Raw genomic sequence first — 23,507 nt, 5'->3', positions numbered from 1 at the left:
ATTGGGCGCGGTCCAAAACGATGGGGAAATATTATTTGAATTGAAATCGTCGAAGAAAGAGGAAATAGAAATAAGAGATGGAACGGTGTGTGACACTTCGGCCCAAGAAATATAAGAGGAAGAAAATGAATTCTATCGCGAGAGGAGAAAGTAGAAAAGGAACGAGTCACTTGGGAGGAAGCCGTAAACTGTGGTAAATAGTAAAAAAAAAAAAAAAAAAAGTAAAGATAAAGGAGATATGTTTGAGAAAGAAAATTTCTTGGTTAATTAACCCCTTGATTGCACGGTCGAGATTGGAAATGGAGATTAATTTATCGATAGAATTCTAACGTGTCTTAAAAGGAAATTAAATTTGTTAACTTGTGATTAATAATCAAGAATTACGAATATATTTATAGGAATTACAAGACGAAAAATCACAAGTATAAATAAAATATTTAACTGATGGAAACTAATTGACTTAATGAAACTTAATTTTAATAACTCATCCTGATTGAAAAATATTACCATACTTTGGATCGTGAAAAATACATTTCAAAAATTTCAAAAAAAAAAAAAAAATATAACTAATAAACGAATATACAAACGTATTAACTACTAGTAGTTAATAGTCACGTGGCGCTAGTGTCGCACCAGCGGCCATCGTACCAATTAAACTAGACATAGACGCACAAATATAAATATAAATAAGAAACTGAAAATGCAACCGCTAAAAATATGGAAAAGAAAGGGGAAAGAGATTCGAGAGAGATGAAAACACGTTGGAGAGAAAGGGTAGGCAAGAGCAAAAGAGGGGAAGAGGGGAAAGAGAGGGGAAAGGAGGAGAGACGGAAGCACAACGGGAGACAGAGCGTAGCGGGAAGCAGTGGGGCGATGTTGATCTGGTTAGGCTGGTGGGCAGCGGTCGTCGGTGCGCCGCGGTCGACGTCGGTACGCCGGTCGTCGGCGAGAGAGGCGCGCGACGACCTCGACAGGGCGTGGCAGGTCACCGGTTCTTGCTCGCTGGTGCACAGTGGCGTAGCCACCGATCGCAAGTTTACCGTAGGAATTTCTTGCGTGATTCGATCCAGGGAATCCGTTCTCTGTCATTGATAATATATTAATAATTCGATGTTTGAGAGTATTTGTAGATCGTGACGAGGTTGAAATTTTGTTCTCGGAAGATAAATGTTTGAAAAATTATTCGGGCGATCGAGAGAATTTTTAGGCAACTATGATGAGATTGAGATTTTGGAGGAAAGATTGTTAAAATATTCGAGTATGATTGATATAATTAGGAATTGATTGATAAAATTAGTTGCAAGGGAATATATATTACTTATTCGTTTGAGAATTGGAATTTTGCAATTGTTTAATTGTTATTTTATGTATTTTTTGAATGTATGGCTTCTGCGCGTATTCTATTTTTCCGTTTTATTTTTATAGATATAGAAGAGGAAGGGAATCTATGGAAAACGAAGAGTTTTTCATAGAGACGTTGAATATTAACAAGGGTCAGGGAGCGCGGTACTCCCTCTATCGCGAGTGACTAGCAAGATAAAGGTCGCGATTAACGAAAGGTGGAAGGTGACCGGAATTTCAGATACCTGTTCGACACAAATTCCGTCGGTCGAACTTAGCATCTGAGAATCGTTACATAAAGGAATTCCGCACGAATTTACGATTTCTCCGCACGCATGGAATCTTCGACACAAGGCTAAAACGTAACGTCGAACTATGCGCAAAGATAACGTTAACAAATTGTCGGCTAAATATTTTACACCAAAACTATTTTATCTCGTATCGCGATCAACTTTGAAATACGAAATATTTTTGTTATTTTGAGTATTTTGAAAGAATCCAATACCGATCGTTTTTATTACCTTACTTAAGATTATTCATTTTTCTCGATACATCGATATATTTTCGAGAAATATGCGAAATTAGAAATAAAAATTAGTTCAAAAATTCAATGTCAGATCTAATTCTGATTCAATTTTTTCAGTAAAACTCTAACGAAAACAAGGAATTCCACGCGTACGAGATAACGGAAATATCTGTTAAAAAGTTGGAGAATAAGTTAAAGAAGAATTAAAATACGTACAAACGTTATTCGTTTTTACAAAGTGAATCAGCTGTATATACAGTAATGATATAACTTGACAGAGAGTCATAAACGTAAATTCCGAGCATCCGTTCATCCTAGTTCATTTCACGTCGTGTTTTGCATACTGCAACGCCGTATAAGGCGCATAACAGCTCGAAGCAAATGCACCAGCTGGATGCAATAGCGTAAACAAAAGTTATAACAGCGTATGCAACGTTTTTCGCCTCATATGTCCCAGATTTGTGTCTGTTCTTTATATTTTGTTCCTTGTGTCGAACACCTGTTCCTGTCCTCGGTTACAAATGTCACGAGAATTTCCTTCCAAGTGTGCAGATTAGTTCGTTGATTGTCCGCTAGGGGATTGACAACTGTATTAGGTTATGTGGAAATTATAGTTATTATTTTATTTTTATCTTGGATACGTACGTGATATATGATATATATCAGGTTTCATGTCTATATTTGTAAAATAATTTATAAAATAATGAAGAATATTTAAAATTATTATAATAATCAGCTTCTAAAATTATATACGTATATACGGTGTGTATAATTTAAAGAGATATATATGGATAGAGAAAATTTTAAACGTAGTATCTTTTTGTTTGAAAAGTGTATAATAAGGAAAAAAAGAAGAAATTTTCAATACTCCTTGATGAATTGATAAAATATTAATCCGTGATCCTTTGAAAATTATATTTAATTATAGGAGATATTAAATCTTTGTTCCTCTTTCTCAATTATACTCGCCATGGCTATCTTGTCACTTGTCAACAGTTAACCAGCGTGGAATTTTTCATATATCGTAAAGTGTTCTTCTCATTAACTCGTCATTGTCGTTACGCAACAGCTGTAGTGACGAGATTTCATGATGTCATAGTCGTGACTTTTATTACGGACCTACCTCGAAGAACACTATACACCTGATGGAGGATGATTTAGAACCATCGAATAATTAAAGGAAGTATTTTTCGCGTCGTAAATAAACATTATCGATGTCGAAGTGTTAAATTTTGTTTAAAAAAAATGATATATTAAAAACTGGCTCGTAATTCTTATTGAAAATTGTTTATAACATTGTAACAAATTATTCTACCAGATAAATTAAAACGAAATAATGTTGTCTAAAGTATTTTATTTAATTTAATGTTCTATTTATATTACATTCTTTTCATGTGCAAATTTCTACAATATTGACATAACCTCAAAACCTTTTGTATCTTCAATGTTGTATAATTAATTTGCTTCAAGTTCGATCAAAAAAAAGAAACTAGATCGATTAATTGAAAAATTAGTGATCCAATGCCAATTAAAAACATTTTTACACGTTACTGCAAATTGAATAAATAAAATAAGTAAAAACACGTAGTAAAGGTGCACCACTCTTTTTACGCGTTTAACCTTAATTTAGGTTAAAGGAAATCCAAGAAAGATCAGAGCTCGAGACGAACGGAAGAACGAAGGTATAAAACGCGACGAAGCAACGCTCTAGCTACATTCCATAAATTCGTTCCTGGCCTCGGCTCGATTTTGCAACGGACTCGGCTACTTCCACCGGCTGTTTTTCCCTATAGAGAAACCGATCGACCGAGAGGAAAGATTCCACGGGGTCCCATCGCGACCGGCTAACGTGACGTTGTTCCGAGTCGGTGCTCTTCCGAGGTTATAACCGCGGCTTCGAGATCCTTCGGGGTCAGGAATTCGAACTTGGCAAGAAACGAACGAGCCGTTATTTTTCGAGGAACCTCCGATCCTTTCCACGCTCGACCAACACTTTCTGCGGATCCACAGGCTGGAAAGAATTCCCGTGTCCGCTTCGATAGCTCGCGATCGATCGTTGTTCGAATCGCGTTCAACATGGAACGGTGCGGTTTATTTAGTTGTTCGCCTGGGAGGAATTTATTTTTTTCAGAAAGAGTGATTCTGAGGCGAACAAAAATTTCAAACGCATTCGAAACGTGAGGTTGATGATGAACTGTGAGCTGTGATAAAATACACGGTTGAAAAATTTAACGTTTTTATTTAAGAAAGGCGTCAGAAGAATCTCAGCCATTTTATATACTTTTAATTTTAGAAACTTTTATCATTACAGGTTATATTTCTTTTAATTTTAATACATATTCCAACGATACACTATCGACTTACTTTTTCTTGAAAATTCTTTATCGATAGAGCTTTATTCATTGTCGCCTGTAAAACTCGGATCTAAATATCTTTTCCGTGGTACAATAACGTAGAAAAATCATTAAACACGCCCTTCGGAGCTTGCACGCTCGAATTTCGCGCTGTCTGGCAAGCGCGAGAGATAAGAGCGTGTTTGTGGAAGGTATAATTGATGCTGGACCCAGTCTGGGATCGCGTTTGCCCTTAAGAGTTTGGAACTGGGTGGAGAAAATATAGGTTGTCTTCGTGGCTGGGCCTTTGGAGGGCCGCGGTCGCCCGCGGTGCAACACGAGGATGATATATTCTCTGCAACTGCAGCTGCACCACACCGCTGTTGGCTCGAGGTTTTGTGAGATTACGAAACTTCTGCCTTGTATCCCTCCTCGAAGACAATGAGATGTATGCGCCGAGATGAGATCCCCGTGGATCCCGCCATCTCTGAACGTGTGCCCCTGGGAAGGACCTCCTGTCAACTTGTCCTCGAAACCTTTTTATGAGTCATTTCCTCCCGTCTCTTTCTTCTCTCTTAGATTATTAACGCGAAGAAATCGTCTTCCTTCGACGAAATTTCTTCATCGAATTTAGAATTTGTTTCTCAACGAAGTTAAGATTTATTTGTTAAAAGAAAAAAAAAAAATGTTCCTTATTCTAAAATTAACATTAGTTCTCGAAAATTTTTCTCTAAATCCGTGAAAGAAAAGTCTCTTTTACATTAAGGAATTTCTATGACGAGATATTTGCAGTGTAACGAAACCTAACCTCAATCATGTAATCCTTTGATGGCAAGGCGTGCAAAAAACATTGGTTTTAATTCGTGCTCATCAACGGATCAAAGAAATGTACCCTTGTTCCGGGTGCAACATTTTATCCTAAATACATTTTAATGAAATGGAACGTACTCCTTGGCGCGCACACCTCGACGATTTCCACGCAAGCGTTGCATACCGCAAAAAGCCCGGTTCGATCAACGAGGAGACATCGTGCACTATAATTTCGTGCTACTTGGGGGCGCCACGGCTCACAGGCATAATTGATACTCTGATTTCAGAGTGGTAATTCATAATAATCAGCTAAGAGATCTCGAGCAGAAGCCTACCCTTCCGTAGCAACGTTCTATTCCGTATGGCAATTTATATAATAAAAATACGCCTTTTTCTTGTAGCAACAATCTCGATACAGCTCGACGATTTCTCTACGATCTTTAAACGCATGGCAAAAACACAACGCAGGCATCCATTTTGGAAGGAATACGGTTCACATAGAGGATACGCGTTATAATTTTGTCTCACGTGAGTCTGATATATATGTGCGTATATAAGATTTAATAACAAAATAATTTCAGAGTTTAATTCACGTGAGTCGCGGTTGGTAATGCAGATGCAGTTTTCGTTAGCTAATTTCTGTTGGTAATGTAGTATTTTTATGAATGTACCTCGAGGGATGATGAAGATTGTATTAGATTTTATTATTTCACGAGAAAAAGTTAGGAAGATTGAAAAGTAACTTCCTTATTAATTCAATTTTCTCTTCTGCCATTTTTTATTTATCATTGAATTCAAAAGATAGAAAAAAACATTAGCAATTAATGTGCGGAAATATGTGTTATGCTGTCTTTAAAAAAAGAATTTCCAACCTCTCCTAGCTTCAGTATGCTAATGAATTACAGCAATTATCATAAATCCTCTATTCCAACGAATGTTGTAGTAAATGCAATCGTCCACGAAATTATTCTTTCTTGTTAAACTTTTACCAATTTTTAAACTTTATAAATTCAAATCAAATCTTCGATTTTAAATTATATGTATCCCGTAAAATTCATAAACCTTTAAAAAAAAGGTCTTTCTCAAAGTCTCTCTTTTTTCTTTTCTTTATTTCTGACCCCTTGGGTGCAAAAAGCCATCGTACGTAAAGAAGCGTGAAAAGATCTTCTCACTCGCGTTCAACAACGATGTCATGACCCGTGTTTTTCATCTTCTTCCAGCTAACTACTCGGTTAATTAACGTTTAACGTGAAAAGAGCGGTAGATGAAAGTAGCTTCCATTCTTACGCTTGATCGCGTTCGTGTACCGTTAGCGTCGCTATCGGAAATTCGAAACAATGTCGGCCGTGTCGGCGCGTGATAGATGGCTCTGTGTTCCTCGTGGCCGTTTCTCGCGCGACCACTGGTGTCAGCTGCAAGGGAGAAACGGGATAATTAGCAGTGCCGCGAGGTTCACGCGAGTAAACGGCGTGTAAAGCGAGAATCGCGGCACGGGATAATTTGTGCAAGTTCGTTGATCCTCCTTCTTGTCCTCTTCTTGTAATTAGTCAGCAAGCCGGCTGAAGAGGGATAAGTTTCGAGATCCGTTTGCTCGCCTTGTTGTGACTGTGTTAAGAACGCGGGCCGGGATGCTGGAGGCTAGAATTGTAGGAAATTATGCGATGGTTAATATCTTTTGAAAGTTGGAATTAAAGCAGAAGATATGTTAGCAGAAATTTTCTGGTATTTTTTTGTGAATAAGGTATATCGTCGGTAAAGAAGAACAATGACATAATCTGATGAAGATCGTAAGATTATGCTATGTCTTTTGTAATGTACAATATAATAATTCCAATTGCTTTATTCTTGAACATTGTTTCATTAAGGGTATTAAATAGATTAAAATTATTTTTATCTGAATTCATAGGTATCATATGGTACCAAACGTTTCTAATATCTACACGACGATGAACACGACGAACAACATGGAGGAAAGAAAAAATTAATCTGAAATACGTCCAGAGTCCATTTATATCGCAATACATATATCTGCACGATAATTTCGCATACCCAACATCTGAAACCTTACCATTACGAAACCACCTGAAACCATCATTACTCTTCGCCCTCCATCTACCTCCATCAAACACCTTTACCAAAACCATCATTCGCATTTCACACATTCCAAAGCAACCCATTCCAACTCCGCTCAGAAAAATCAGAAGACGAGAATCAAAACCAAAATATCAAAATAAAAAAAAAAAAAAAAAAAAAAAAAGAAGAAAGAAAGTCATACAAAATGCTAAACTTCAAACATACCTCGTATCAAAACCTCGATTTACACCCGATGATCCCAGATCTCGTTTGAGAAGACCAGAGAGAACGATTCAAAGAGGATGCACGAGGACGAAGACCGGTCTGCCCGTGGTTCGCGTGCGGAGATCGCGTTAGAACGTTGAATATTTCATTCATAATCGAGCGATCAACGTATTTCTCTGCAAGAAAGCGCGCGCGCGCGCACGGCAACGAATCGTAGTACGGCGTAGTGTGAGTGAGTGGCCGCGCGCAAGCGGGGGTAAATCGCGCGCCGGTTGCAGCGGCAATTACGGGGATCGTGCGGCGGCCTCCGTGAATGAAACGTCCGTCCTTTTTTCTCTTCTTCTTTTTTTCGTTCCTCCTCCTCCTCCTCCTCCTCCTGCTCCTCCTGCTCCTCCTCTTCTTCTTCCGCCTCCTTCCTCCCGTTCCGCCTCCTCGCCACGATTCTATCCTCGGGTAGCGGGTAGCTCGACTCGTAGCGACTTTTTGCGGAACGGAGATTTAATGAGGGAGCGCCGCGGCGTTCCACGCCGGTGAGGACGCCTAGAGATCCCGCGAGGAACGGGCGACCTTCGAGCCGGGTCGGGGGTCACGTCACGCGATTCAGGAATATACGCGTGGGCTCGCGTGATTCAGAGACAAGCGGTGGGTGATTCGCGTGGGTGTCATTGTTAACGCTTTGTGAATGAGCAGGAAGAGTGGGATGAATCGCTTTAATTGGTCGGGTGTTTCATCTTTTTTTTTTTTGGATATTATTGGACGTCTTGTTTAAACTTAGATTCGCATTTAACTTTCACGTATCAGATAACTTCTTAACATTAGGTAATTATATTTAGGTTGTATTGTACACATGAAATTGCCAATTGTTTTAGGACAAATGATCGATCAATCGAGACTCGTAAGATAATGTTACTTAACTTATAGTTTGCTCAGTATATTTTGATATTGTTCTTTTATTTATTTCATTTGTGTAATAAGTTCTTTTTTGTATGTAAGTTTAACTGTTTTTTTTTTTTTTTTTTTGAGAAGTGAAGGAATTTAGAATATTTTTGTATGAGTTTAAGCTAGATTAAGCAGTGCAATCGAAACATATTAGGTTAGTTTTCAGAGAAGATTGTATGGTTTTAAAAATATAAGGTCTGAAAATTTATATTAAACAAAGATAAATTGAAAGCTACAAAAATCCGCAGAATTACATGTATCTCTAAATGACATTTGGATGCAATGGATAAAGTGGAAAAAATAGGAGGAAGATATTGCACCAACTGACAGAGAATCAAAAGTTTAGAAGTGTGCTTATTGCATAAAGCTCGAAACAATAGTCCATTCTTGAATAGAATTATAATCTGTGATGAGAAATGGATACTATACGATAATCGTACAATGATCTGGACAATGATGCCAATGAAAAATCCTAAATAAAATTCTAAATCATCATTATGATCGAAAAAGTTATGGTGATTATATGATGATTTGTAAAGGGAATTTATTGTTCTTTTCTGAAACAAGGAGATACCGTAACAGCAACATCCTACTGCCAAGAAATTAATTAAGAAATAATTCTGCACGACAACGACCGCATACCATCGGAAATCACTCTACAAAAATTAGATAAATCAAAATATGAAATCTTAACTCATCACCAGATATTTCACCAATCTTATTATCACTTGTTGTTTCCATTTACATTTTTAAAAAATAATACATTCGATATTCGAGAAGCTGCATTCGAAGAATTTCTTCACGCTAAAATGAAGTTTTATAAAAATATATTGAAATCTCGTTGTGAAAAGATCATTAAAACTAATAATTTTGATCGAGTAAAGACTACAGTTTCTAAAATACATTGATTTTCTTCCGACCAACAAAAAACATCTCTTGCAATCTCTTAATTAAAAAAAAAAAAAAAAATACTAAAATTCCATGATAAACATTTCTATACCTCTCCATTCTACACCTCACACGTCCATTTAAACCTTCGACAAACATCGTCCACGTTAAATTTTCTTCCCCCGCGTGAAGAAATCAAGATCGCCAAAAAACTAACGAATCCGTTCCACCCCTCTTTTCCAGAATTTCCGCGAGCACCGGATCGATGGAGCAGCGTTGCCCCTTCTCTCGGAGGACCACCTGACCGGCCCAATGGGAATGAAGCTGGGCCCAGCCCTGAAGCTTCGCGCCCTCCTCGCCCGGAAATTGGGCGCGTGCACGGTCTGCTTGCACTGCGCGCACTGCCACCAGACGCCCCTGCCGGCCCTGAACGCGGCCGCGGCTGCCGCCGCCGCGTCGCAACAGCAACACCAGCAGCAACCGCAGCAGCAACAGTTGCCTGGAAGGCGGCCAAGCAGCACGGGGAACTGACAAACAATGGCGGAGACTCCTCTGGGCCCGGAGGGCACTGTGGCGCCCTCCCAGGACCCGAACAGGGCCCTAAGGATAGAACGGCGCGTGTCACGCCCGATACGCAAGCCGGAAGTGGTGTTCAAGAAGCCCATCAAGCAGTGACGCGGATCACGCGACAGCATCGCTTTGCGTGTGCACACGTGACGCTGTGGAGGCTCCGCCTGTGTGTTGTCCATCGAGTGTTCGTTCATCGGGGGGAGGGGGGGGATGGGGTGGGGGGACGACGTTCGACGACGATCAAGAGTTTCGTGTATTGATACGATTAATTAAGAGTACCTGGAGATAAATGACTTACTTTTGTCCTCGAGGCAGAATTTTTACCTTCGTTGTACTTACGTACTTAACTTGTGTTATACGGCTGGATCGATTCGTGTGAAATAATAGGGGGGTGGGAATAGGCGGTTCTTTGAGAAGGGGGATGATTGGGGGAGGGGGCATTGCGTCTAGGATGAATTACGAAGGATTTCGATGGTTGAACTTGGAGTTGTGGATAAGAAGTCGTGGTATCTTTTCTTTGTTTCTTATTGCTTCGTTTATTTATATTCTGTGTAATTTATTTCTCTGTAATTCGAATCGATTTGAAATAACGATAATTTTTCTTTTTATTAGCCATTCTATCGACTCGATACGAATTTATCACACGATTGAGCATTTTCTTCATCTCATTCCGTAAATCAACGTACGAACTTCTTGTCCACCTGGTATCGTTCGAAAGTTCGACTCGAAAATTCAATTTCGGATCGAACTTGAAACGCGATGTTTCATCATCGTTCGATCGATAATTTTATTATTATTATTGTCTTTCGTCGAAGGGAAGAAACGAGAGGCTCGGAACGATACTCAGTGCCTGAAATTCGGAGACGAATGTGGAATCAGCCAGATCATAAAATTTATTTAAGAAAAGAGAACCCCCTTTCTCCTCCCCCCCCCCCTCCCAGAGGTACAATTCTCGACACTTGATACTTTCTAGTTCGTTATTTTTTTTTACAAGTCGTTAAGAGACTTGTACCAGCTGGCCGGGCTTTCACGAGTTCTCCTCGCCTAGAAGGAAGTGGAGGGTGACTAACAAGTGTTAACGTTCTCGCGTTTATAAATTAGGAATAGACACGCGATGAGCACAAAGAAGCTGACGCTGCGTGATAATCAAATTAATTGGGATGGCAATTAGCGATTAGAACGCCTCGTTTACGTGCTTATTCAAATTACACATCCTTCGATAAAAGAGGAAAGGAAAAAAAGAAGAAGAAGAAGAAAGAAAGAAAATCAGCAACCGGAAGCTACGTGTTCGATCCTTCGTAAGCAATTAGCGTGTCAAGGTACTACATCGGTTTCACGCGATATTAACGGCCTTGAATTCTTCGGGAATGTCTTCCTTGGCGAAGGAAATTAACGTTTTAGAATAATTACCGCGCGAATCGAAGTTCTAAGCGATGAATTAATTATTATAATGGAGATTTTTTTTTTCTTATATATATTTATATATATATATATATATTGATAAAAAAAAAAACGAGTGCCTCTATCGATCGAAAAAGTCTTCCAAAAGGATAGCCTTTCTTAGATGGATGAGATAACGAGAACGAGGTGATTCTTTTAACGTGCAGAATTTGCGATTTCAAGCAATGCTGCCCCTTGTTACCTGAGAACAGAGATTTCGTAGAGAGAAGTTCATTTACAGATAGCACAGAGATGTCTTATTGTCTTAAAGATGTGTGGTAAAATAATCTATTAACAGTTTGAACGTGTTTTAAAATTGTTTCGTATTGCAAAACAGAATATTTAGAACAGTTATTCCACAGATTTTATCTGTAGTTCCATACCAAGAATTTGAAAAAGAATGTGCATATGATTACTTTATTTCTTTATTCGTGTAATAATTATATCCGCTAGAGTGCGCCACCGATCCTAATTTACGTATTTCTACATACGTATTCATTCAGTTTTTTCTTATTAAAAAAAAAGTATCGTACTAATGTAACGAATCAAAGTAATTATAATACAATTTTAATTACCTCAAGGCATCTTTAAATTCATGTTATCATTAAATTTAAAATGGATATCAGATATCCGGTGCTATCTGGATTGTACCAACAAAGTAATTATTCGAATTCTTTCACATGATAAATTCGAAAAATTTAAATTATAAAGCAAATGAATTTATTTATGCTACTCAAATATAGCAGCAATAATTATTACTCCACGGCACTTTTCATTTTAACTTGAATTACGATGATAAAAAATACATTTGCTTTGAAACTAATAATAATTAACTATATAATAACAATGCAATGAAAATTATTTTTAAATTTTTTAAACAAATTTAAACACTTCTAAGATAAAATAAATTTAAGAATATCAGGTTCATTTTAAACAATCGATCATTCGTTCAAAATGAATTCGAATAATTTCACTGGAACACTAACAACGACAGAAAACAGAAAAGTGTCGAGTAACGAATTCTCAATTCTTCATTATCGAATGAAGAAGTGGAAACAATGAAAACGATGATAAATAACACGAGGAAACAGTAAATAACTGTTTGTAATTAAATAAACTGCGAGCAATTGTTATTTGAGAGTATGTAAAAGATGAGTGAACGAGAAACGATTGCGTGTAAGGATCGAGTGAATTGAAGAGAGAAAGCAAGAGAGAGAGAGAGAGAGAGAGAGAGAGAGAGAGAAAGAAAAACGAAACGAGACAACATCATATCAGCGAAAGAGGAAAATGAAAAGAAAGGAAAAAAAAAAAAAAACAATTAATGTGCAATAATGATGAAAATGAACGTTTTTTCAACGCGGTACTTTTTAACTGTATGGATAGGATGATATACGTATTTGCTCAAATCGTTGTTTCTTTTATATATTTTAACGAAGTTTTTATATGAATGAATTATAATGATAAAGTATAACTAAATTATATTTTTGCTAACGTTCTACGTGCAGATCACACGCGAAGAAGAAGATCATCACGCGCGGATACATTCGCATACCGTAGTGTAAATGTAATGTACACATACACATACACAAACACACAAGCGTATGCATGCGTACGCAAACACACACACATACACACACATGTATAAACAAACATTAAGAGACGAATTGGAAAGAAGGCGATACACGATGTAGATTTAACGTGATCGACGGATCCAGATCGTAGAAATTAGAGAAAAAAGGAAAACTGTAAATTAATTTTTCTTCCTCCCTTATTTTCAACGTTTAACGTTTATTTATTTAGCATTAAAACCGTTGCCTTATTGTATGTTCATGTAATAACAATTTAGTCTTTATAAAAGAGGAGATAAAGCACTTGGGCGTGCGACAGTTGTTATTAAGTGGAGAGTTGATAAGTTCGTAAGACGAGCAGTATTTTTAGATTTACATTAGCCTGAATTTACTGCAGACTATATACGTTTATAAATATTATGTATACACATACACACATACATACACAAACACACATACATACACTTACAAGCGCGGTCTCGCGCGCACATCTGCTCGTGCTTCCAGTTTTGTACTTTTGCTTGTACTCTTGCTTATGGAAAACAATTTTAACAAATTTATTTCGATTTTTCGATATTTCGATATTTCATAATCGAATTCAATTCACTCAAATGATTTTTGAATAAATTTTTCAAACTTCAACTTTTCATGATTTCAATCATCTTCATTTTGTGTGTATATAATTGGTGTATAAAATCTTTTAAAAATTTTCCATAGAACTCGCAGAAAATTTAATAACATTTTAACGTACAGAAAATTAACGTACGTATAGATATATGAAAAGAAAAGAAAAATTCTGGACAGTACGAGCGGACATTAACCGAGCTAGCGGCTTTTACTTAAACCGAGAATCACTGTACATAATGCTTAAGCATTTATTTATATCGTGCTTTTACAAAAGGACCCGTAGTATTTTATTTAGTTTCGTAGCAAAAGGTTTACGCACATCATTACCGCGTGCATAGCACGAGATCATTTAATTGTCAGGTGTGCGAACACGGGAAGAGTATGCGTGCATTTGTATTAAGGAAGGAAATAAAAAACAAAAAAAAAAAAAGAAAGAAAACAGAGGAGAATAGAGAAATGAAAGGAAAAATTCGTACTGGCGTGACGTGGAAATTATTTAAAACGAAGAAAAAAGAAAAAGAAAAAGAAATATGAGAATAATTGTACAGAAAGGGACGACAATTTTGGAGAAAAAGAGGGATAAAGAAACGGGCAATAAGGCAATCTTGTGATAATCTTTCGATGATTTTTATTCTCCACCCATTTCTCCATCCTTCGTTTTCTTCTGTGATTTACGCCTGCGTCCTTAGTTTATTCCTTCATCCTCGAATGAAAAAGAAGAAGAAGAAGAGGAAGAAAAAAAAAATCCTTTCGACATCCCCTTTTTTTATTTCCCCCCATCGCGAATCTGTCGTGTATTATTCTACTGATTAACTGTCTTATTATGTATAGTAGAAATTAATGGTGAAAAGAGAACAAGAACAGTACATTGTTTCTGTTAAAATAAACATTGTTGAAAAATATTTTCACTGGTGGCCTTATTTTTGTTACAGACCCTTGCGGATTACGAAAAGAATCGTGATTGACGAAAGTGATAGAAATAAAAATAAACTGTATACATTTATATATATATAATTATTTGCTCTACGAGGAATTAAATACAAGCTTTTCTCGTCGTAAGATGAATTTTAAGAATTTTCTTCTTCGTTCAATCGCAATCTCTGCCTTATGATTCCTTTACGCCATTTTAGCCTGAAGATAAAATTATTTTCAAGCGTTCCTTTATCATTACATTTTATTATAATAATTTATGAATTAACGTTGAGTTGAGTAAAGAGTAAACAACTAAATCAAAATATCCATAAAAAAATATTACAATACTCGATAAAAATATTACAAATCTCGATAAACTTTTACTTTCTCTTCTACTTATATAAGAACTTATATAAGACAAAAATCTCTCATTTATTTCTTATTCTTATTAATCTTAAGTTTCAAACTCACTCACCTCAACGTGAATGGCGAGAACTCCATCCTCTTCTCCTGCGCCGATCTCTATATCAGCATTTCCATCCGATCGCACAGTGACAACCTTGCCGGTGCATTTTCCGTTCTCCAAATTGCCAGAAATCACGTCGCAATAGCGGCCAGGAGGTAGACAAACTTTCAAAGTTTGCCTCAGATCGTATTGATCTCCGTTGAACGCGACAAATCCGGAACATCCCCGACTGAATGCGATTTGATTGCTTCCGTTATCCCACCAATTATCGATCCTCGTTCCTTCGACCAAATTGCGGAAACGAACCATGTTGTAGATTTGCCTCCAACGGTGTTCACAGATCCATCCGTTGCTGCAAATGTTATCGTGGATCAAAGGCGACAGAATGTTGCCATTGCCGTCATTAGGCGGTCCTTGATCCTTGCTTTCGAAGTCGAAGGAGCTCATTATTCGTGGGGTGCCGAATGGATGGGACAGCATGAACGCGACGGCCATCTAAAATATTATATTTTATTCGAAATATTAACCTTGGAATAGTTTTCGAAAATAAGAGTTGAAAAAGAAGATGAATAAAAAGTATATGCAAGAATTTCATTAGTGCTTAAAATTAATCGGAATTTTCGTGGAAAAAATTTTACAATTGATATTTAACGTAGTATTGCACGAAACATGGAGAGAAATATTTGAGTCTGATCACTGGTTGATCTATTCTACTTGCTAGCTTTCACTGTACCGTCGCTGTATTCCCTAATCTAATAAATATTTATACTTCTACCGTAAAAAATACTAAAAACATTCACGTTCTGTCTATTCTTTTAATCGAGCAACATTGAACAATAATGAGATAATAAATATTTAGGAATAAATTGTTTCTAAAAAAAAAAAAAAAGAAGAAGAAAAAGAAAAAAAAAAGGAAAATATGGAAAAAAGCTTGATTATATATACCTTGTACCGTTTGGAGTATTTGTAAGTGAGTATTTGAGGATTGTCGCGTTGCGTGTCGTGATTGTCCACGAAAACTAGAGAATCCTTGGAGGGTAGAAAACCCCATTGCTCTCCCCAGTTCACCAACCATCTCAGATTATTGTTCCCCCGAAACGCATTGGAAATTTCATATGAGTATTTGAACTCGATCACCGCCGCCATTTTGTTGTACTCCCGTTTCGAGATCGCCTCGTTCCCATAATCGATCACCTCTTGGAATATGTACGGCCGTGCATTCTCAAGGAAACCGTGCGTCGTGTTCAGGTTCCTCACTCTCGAGTAAATCGTTCTCAAATCGCTCGGCCACATGTGTTTCGCAGCATCGACTCTGAAGTTCAAGAAGTTCCCTTCTTTAACACCTGTCGATCCTGTCGACTCGATATTACCGATATGTATCATCAATATTATTATTATTATTATCAATTAAAATGTGCAAAATGTGAATACAAACCGGAAACCGGCAACACCAACGGCGACCAGATCGTTGAGGAAATCAACAAGCTTCGACCTGACGTACTCTTGGCTCTGATCCAAGTCGTGGAGACCAACCAACTCGCAGTTCCTCACGTTTGCCGGGTCGTTGTAATTGTTCACTGCGCAACGAGCGTGGAAATTTTTGACGGTGTAGGGCACTTGCGGATAGTCGAAGTTGTACGTGTCCGCCCTCGAGTTTCCTGTTCCGTGTGCGTCGTTCCAATCACCGGACATATGGTTCATTATAACGTCTACATAAATCCGTACACCCGCTTTGTTGCATCTTGCCACCATATCGATGAATTGTTCTCGCGTGCCAGATCGCGTGACCCATTTGTAGGAAATCGGTTGATAACGTTCCCACCATGGCCTCTTGTCGATCACAATGTTCTCTTGTACCGGTGATACCTATACAAATGTTGCAATATGTGTACATGTCGCGTTGATAAAGCGATTGTTGTGGAAGCGATGCTTCTATCTTTGCTTTATTTAAAATGTTCGATGGAATAAATTTGGTTAGTAAGTTTGGTTTCTTTGAATTTCTATTGATTTTCTATTGACCAGTGAGAGGATTCGTAATTGTTGTCGTAATTCGTGATGTTGTTGAGATAAATGAGTTTCAGATCGATAATTGATAATAAAGCATAGATAGATATTTGTTTGTTTACAGAAGGTAGTTTATTATAGAATTATTTTTGCAAATACACGAAATATTTAATTGATAATCATTAATGGTAAATAGGTAAATTAATTGTAAAGATTAAAAGATAAGTCCCATTGATGATCTCTGATATCGGATTTTAATTGTTATTGACATTTTAAAGAAATAAATCTGATGCAAATAAATTTTTAATTCACATTATTTTCTAGGAGTTTGTTTAAAGTTTAAATTCAAGAATTAATTTAAATAATATAATATTTAAATAAATATGGATTTTATTTAAATCGAAAAATTAAACAAACGTAAAAATATGTTTTTAATATATTCCTCTAAATTTTATTTAAAATTTTTAAAGAACCTTCATGAAATATCTCTTCAATAAACATCACGTATTTATCAATTGTTTTCATACAACTATAATATATTTACTATCGTACATTTGAATAACATTTTGAATTTAAAAATAAAAATATCATTAATCAATTAAAAATTAATAAATTTTATCACATACCTGGACTCCACCAAAGCCTACAGGTCCAAGGAATTGTTCGCACTCTTTCGCAACGTCGTCCCATTTCCATTCGAAGAGATGGACGATAGCGTCGTGGCCAGGAGCAAAATGTGGGTCATTGTGGGCAATTTCACCCGCTGCCAACGTGAACAGTGCCAACAATAACACGATCGCGGGCATCATAGTCAGTCTACGTTGCAAAATACTCGTGTCTCTAATATATAAACCATTTACGTCATTTACGTAATCTCTTTTCACTGTATCCAAAGGTCAATCATCCCCTCTGCCACCGATTTACCATTTTATCAATACGAGTCACATCTATTGTCTATCCGATGCAATAAACAATTATTTCACTCGAGCTCATCTTATCGTTATTGTTGTGAAGCAAACAAAATAGAGGAGAAGTGTTTTCAATAATGTGATTAGTGTTTCTGTGAAAATTCGAAAATTTTTTTTTTTTTTTTACTTTTATTTTCATCATCATTGAATTACGCATATCGCTTTTATATTTTCTTGATCTGAATATATTTAAAACGGATTAATTCTTCGTGGCCTTTCACGTTTTATTTGAACCGGTTTATAGTTCGGAGTTGCGTATATTTTCACACTTTTATGATCTCTATACTATTTATATTTATTAAAGTAATATAAATACTGAAATTTATTTAAATTGGAAGAAATTTTACTATTTTCTTATTTTATGTCCGATTATTTATTTTCAATGGAACGAATATTTAGTGTTGAGTTTCTTTCTTAAAAAATATTTTATCAATAATAACTTATTAGTCAGTCATTTAACATGTATATTTTAGAATATTTTGATTTCTTATTTATATTGAGACGTATCGATGTATACCAAATATAAAAATCTGTATTAAATCGGTAATAAAATCTTATTAGATGAAAAACAATAATCTAAAAACGGTATATCACAATGATAAGATATGTTTAATAATAATGTGATAATTATAAAAAAATGTTATATAATTAAATTGTAAAAAAATTTTAAAAATAATATCGTATCGTATATTTATTTTTTGGACGTAAAGAAATCTTGTTGTTTCTTCTTGAAGATAACTTCTCCCAAATATATATTATGAAACACATATTTATAACCTTTTCTCAAGGTTTTGTTTTGAAAAATTCCATTGTTTTGTAAATTTTTCCTTGTTAAACAATTGTTCCATTTATTATTTAGATTATCGTTCAATGCAAAATAATTTTCTTCGATGATAAATTGTTTAAACAAGTATCTTCACGCGTGACAGACGTGCATAAATGTCACAATAAACGAATAATAACAATGAATTATACGTGACTTGATCGTATCGATGAATAATAATTAACCATAAATTTTTGGAGTTTGAGAAAATATATACGCGTTTTATAATTGTAATACAAACAAATCTTATAGAGATTCAATTTCTTTAAAAAACTTTTATCTATCTTTTATTAATACGTCTGAATGATCACTCGATGCAAAAAAAATATATATATAAATATATAAAAATAACACAAAAAAAAAAAAAGAAATATTAAAACAATCCATTCATATTAAGAATAAAATTAAAATTGTTGAAAATGAGAGTCTCCCATCTATAACTCAATAATTTTTTTGAAAATTAATCGAAGCAGACAGATCACAATTTTAAAAAATTCATTCGAATAATATAAAAATTAAAAATTTTTTTTTCGTATTTCAAAACAGTCGTCCATTCATCACCTCAAAAGAAAAATCCTGTTGAATCCCCCACCTATAACGATTTTCGAATGATGGAAGAAGCAGGCTGCGCCTCACTCTTCGCGGAGCATAATTATGGAGGGGATCGTTAATCGGTTCACCGAAGGATCAGCCAGGCAACAGGGAACAGCGTATGGTTGGCTGTTATCAACGCAGCTCGTATATCGTCGCAAACCGTTGTAAAGTAGAGGAGCGGCGAGCGTACGATTTCGCTGCGGGTTACAATTACGAGCGAGGCGCGTAATTAAAAGCTGATGTCCCCCATTTATTAACGCTACCGGACGAGTGCACCGGTCGAGAGCCGCTCGTTTTAATGCCAAACGTCATCAGCATCGACCGTCGTCCCCTTCGTCTCTCCCTTCCTCCCTCCCTCCCCTCCTTCCTTCCTCCATGCTCCTTCGCCATGAATGGAGCCCATTGGTTCTGATCCACTGGCTCGCAACCACGGTTTTCGCGTATCTCATTTGCATATTTTTCACCTCGGATACGCGTACGCCTGTTTCATAGATAAGATCGATAATCGTTTCCAGACGACTCAATCCGTTTTACGAGTTTTTCAGATAATCGGCGTGTCTACTATGGATTATGGATGCGTAACGAACAGGCTTGATCGATATCTGCCGGATTTCGAAGGATTGAGGTTATACGTTCCAAAGGAAATTTTGTGACGTTTCTGTTGAATTCGGTATCGAGGAGATTAACGTGGTTGTCGATTGTGCCGATTGTGATGAGGTAATTTATGAATGTTTACATTTGTAAAGTTTAATATAATCGAATCTGATTAATTAATTTTGACCCGATATGAATATTCTGGAATTGAAAATATTTTGGAATTTTTTTTAATAACAAGGAATATAATAATAATAATAATAAAAATTTAAAGATATAAAATAAAATACGCGAGAGGAAATGTATATTTATTTGTTTTTATTAATTAGTATATTTATCTAAGATTAATTATATTTAATTTCATTAATATGTTTACCCAAGATAAAAGTGACATTATATTATCGTTTATCGTATATTTATCTAATATCGATATGAGATCTACGTTTGGAAGAGGTTCGTTATTCTTTCTATGTTATGAATAACAATCCACTTGATAATTATCTATAAAACGTACTTATCTCATCTTATTTCTACGATTATCGGGTAATGTTTAATCAAGTTAAATTTTTGTATGTGAAAATTGCATTTTGGAATTTAATTGGAATCATTGCAATTATAATTTACTCGTATTGTATATTTTGTCTAATATTTCGAATCCTAGATAACTGTATTAAAATCTAAATTTTGTTGACACAGCAACTTTCTACTCAAAACTTTTATATTTCGTATCGAGAACTGAGAATCTAAATACGTTCCACCTAAACACATCCATCCAGTGCTTTTGCAAAAATATGCAATTTCAAAATTAAACGAGATATTCCATCTGACTTAGAACACCCGATATATTATTCTAAGATTGCACAATGCCTCTATAACATTAGAAACGAAAATATATAGAAAGAATAATAATTACCTTTATCTACATTCGAATTTCTGCATTGCATAATCTTGAAAAAAGAAAAAAAAAAGCGAACAATTGCCATTTCCTCTTGAGTTCAGTTCATGAATATGTATTATCAGTTCATGAATGTGTGCCTCTAATATTTACAACATAGTTACATATTTATTCGAAACTCTGTCATTACGCACAGTTACAATTACCTGGAAAATATTTTACATTTATCCCACTTCAATTATACAGTACTGTAACTATTTGCGATAAATCTGGTTGTCGCGATAAATCCGGCTAGAAAATTGCTCGTATTCGACTCGAGTGTAAAATTGCTGTCAAGCCTTTCGAACGAGTACAGCTACTTTTAACATAAAGTAACTAAATATATATTTACGATATAATAACATATTTTACCGCTTCACTTACCTTCCTACTCATGCTCATTCCGTTGCAGATTTACTTCTAATCGGCCACAACTGGATTCGTTCGAACGACGATTATCACAGGATAAAGATACGTTAAATGGATCATTAACGTCGATATCGAGAAATCAATGAAGGATTACACGATAGATCGCTCAAATTCCCGTCGATCGTTGCGTCACACACGGTCATCAATACGTCGAAAATATAATTATTCTCGCGGTACCGCTTGCCATATGTTGCTTTTAACAACGTACCCCGTTCGAGCATAATCTCTCGAGGAAGTGGTTTTTAGAGTCGAAAGGTGCTTCTGCTTGATCTTTCACCTTCTATCTATCCGTTGAAATTCTGTTAGAGAGAATAGAAGAATGTAAATATTATCGGCTTAAATGCTTAGAGGATTAGGAGAGGGGCTAATTTAATTTATGAACATTATGAAATTGAGAAGAACAATCGATAAATATTTTACGTATTTAGGAATTCTTTAACGAAGGATATTTAAGGATAATATATAGATTTCACGGTTCGTGGCTTCTTGACATCACGCTCTTCTCCCTTTATTTTGAACTCATTTGGCTACAGAATATCACAACATGATAGATCGAACTTTATAGATAGAATTGCACCGATCATAATGTATGTGAAATTCTCTTCCATCGATCGAATCGATGTTTTCGATCTTTTACACATTTTTGAACAAAATCGATATTTAATATTTACAAAATGTATATTATAATCTGGAAGAATTGGATTTACTTCGGAATGAGGAATTCTTCGAAAGAAATTGACTCGATTAAAATTTATCCGGATCCATATAAAATATAAAATAAATGACGATAAATTTCGATTCGATCGGTCGAATTTCACGAAAAATATGATCGATGATAACGTCATAACGAGTGATTGACGCCATGTTCAACAGACATATCATTTTGTTGATCTTTTTTTTCTTTTTTTCTTTTTTGTACACACACCTTAAGTACAAAACAGCAGAAGTAACGATGCGCACAGACAGACAACGATACACAGATTTAAATGGGCTACGCCACATTCATAAATATACTCTTGACACTTATGCAACTGAGCACCGCTTATACAACGCGACGATGATAAAATATTATTTTCCAGCGACGGTTCACTGGCGCGATTTAGCTTTTGATGCATGGTTCCGTTGTTCTCCTTTTTTTTTTACGCGATTATCAACGTGTGCAATTTGTTTCATACCTCGATTCGAGATTGAAATATCATTGAAAACTTTGTGAAAGTTTCGTCTCGAACAATTCGAACAATTTATATTCAGTAATGGAGATAGAATTTGCAAGGGATGCGAATATAATGTTTTATATACGTCCATCTTTCGTTCGTTATTAGTTTCTTTTTTAAATTTATTTGTTATCTCAGCTTTGTAATTTAAAAAGTTTTTTAAAAATTTTTTTAAAAATTTTCGTATTGGTATTGTAATTTTTATAATGATACGTGTTATTTTTGAGTGATACTCGAGAAGGGTGTGACGTCCATTTTGTTGATCTCTGAAACTTATTGAAAGGCTGTATAAGTTTTTATAAAAAAAAAAAAAAAAAAAAGAAAATGCATAAATTATAAAAATCATTAATTGTAGTTCTTAACAGTGGAATCAATCTCGAACAAAGTTTTTCAATAAATTACATTGACGTACATTATTTTGTAAATAAATCCATCAATCATGTCAATTATTTGCAAATTAATTTTGAATAATTTTAATTATTCCTTCAAGAAGAATTATATAAATTATAATTAGTAATACTATATTTTGTATGACACATTTTAAATATCGTTACAAATTCACGAATCACCGTGAAACAGAGAGGCAATACACTCATAGATTACAATCTTCTAATAATTTTTATCATATATATAATCCTATATACTATGTATGTATATATCATTTTACATTTAGCCTGAGATAGAAGGTGTATGTATACCATACGATTAAAGTATTGTCAACAGTACGAAAGGAGAACGACGAAATCGATGCAGAATTATTTTTCTTCTAACCTTTCCCTAAATTTCTTGTTTTTCTAAACAATAATATGTACTCGTCACATGTTCTTCTTATATCGAGTTCGATATGAAATGAAAGTATCAATGTTGCGGAGATTTCTTCAAGTTTTCTTGAAATTAAGATTTATCGTTGCTTTTCGCCGATTGAACTTAAAATTCGTGGAGAAAATGCTTTCGGTTAATCGACAAACGTCAATTGATAAACTTATAACAGATGAATTAAATTATATATTATATTTTCAACGTACATACATAATTATCATTTGGAGAAACAATTTTCGATTATACATAAAACACGAATCGCACGATAATCGTCACAATTAATAATTTACATAGATACATCGGTTTTGACTCAACACACGAGGATTGCGCATCGTTTTGCGAATCGGTAGCAACTAACTCGTTTTTCTTCGAAACAATTTCGCAAAGACACGTTCGCTCAACATGAATAA

At 35.4% G+C, this 23,507-nt stretch overlaps 2 protein-coding genes and 1 long non-coding RNA gene across 3 annotated transcripts in view; 2 read left to right on the top strand and 1 right to left on the bottom strand.

Annotated features, from left to right (window-relative positions):
* LOC122712143 overlaps positions 1-14,242 on the top strand; it is a 168,981-nt gene extending 154,739 nt beyond the window's left edge. Inside the window, exon 6 of the mRNA XM_043931545.1 lies at positions 9,379-14,242. Coding sequence (XP_043787480.1) covers positions 9,379-9,666 — 288 coding nt within the window. The 3' untranslated portion in view covers positions 9,667-14,242. The remainder of the gene's footprint in view (positions 1-9,378) is intronic.
* Positions 14,243-14,335: 93 nt separating this feature from the next.
* LOC122712142 (alpha-amylase 4N-like) lies at positions 14,336-17,557 on the bottom strand. Its single transcript, XM_043931544.1, has 5 exons — positions 17,349-17,557; positions 16,154-16,584; positions 15,664-16,030; positions 14,728-15,213; positions 14,336-14,471 (listed from the first exon to the last, which is right to left on the bottom strand). The coding sequence occupies exons 1-5, from the start codon at positions 17,529-17,531 to the stop codon at positions 14,457-14,459; spliced, it is 1,482 nt and encodes a 493-aa protein (XP_043787479.1). The 5' UTR covers positions 17,532-17,557; the 3' UTR covers positions 14,336-14,456.
* A 1,434-nt stretch (positions 17,558-18,991) lies between these two features.
* Positions 18,992-23,022, top strand: LOC122712146. The gene is made up of 2 exons (XR_006346268.1): positions 18,992-19,824; positions 21,048-23,022. It is a non-coding gene; the product is annotated as an uncharacterized LOC122712146 (long non-coding RNA).
* The last annotated feature ends 485 nt before the right edge of the window (positions 23,023-23,507 follow it).

The sequence above is a fragment of the Apis laboriosa genome, unplaced genomic scaffold (genome assembly GCF_014066325.1).
Source record: "Apis laboriosa isolate Shangri-la unplaced genomic scaffold, ASM1406632v1 scaffold19_cov150, whole genome shotgun sequence".
NCBI lineage: Eukaryota > Metazoa > Arthropoda > Insecta > Hymenoptera > Apidae > Apis > Apis laboriosa.
This window is presented reverse-complemented; position numbering and strand designations above follow the sequence as displayed.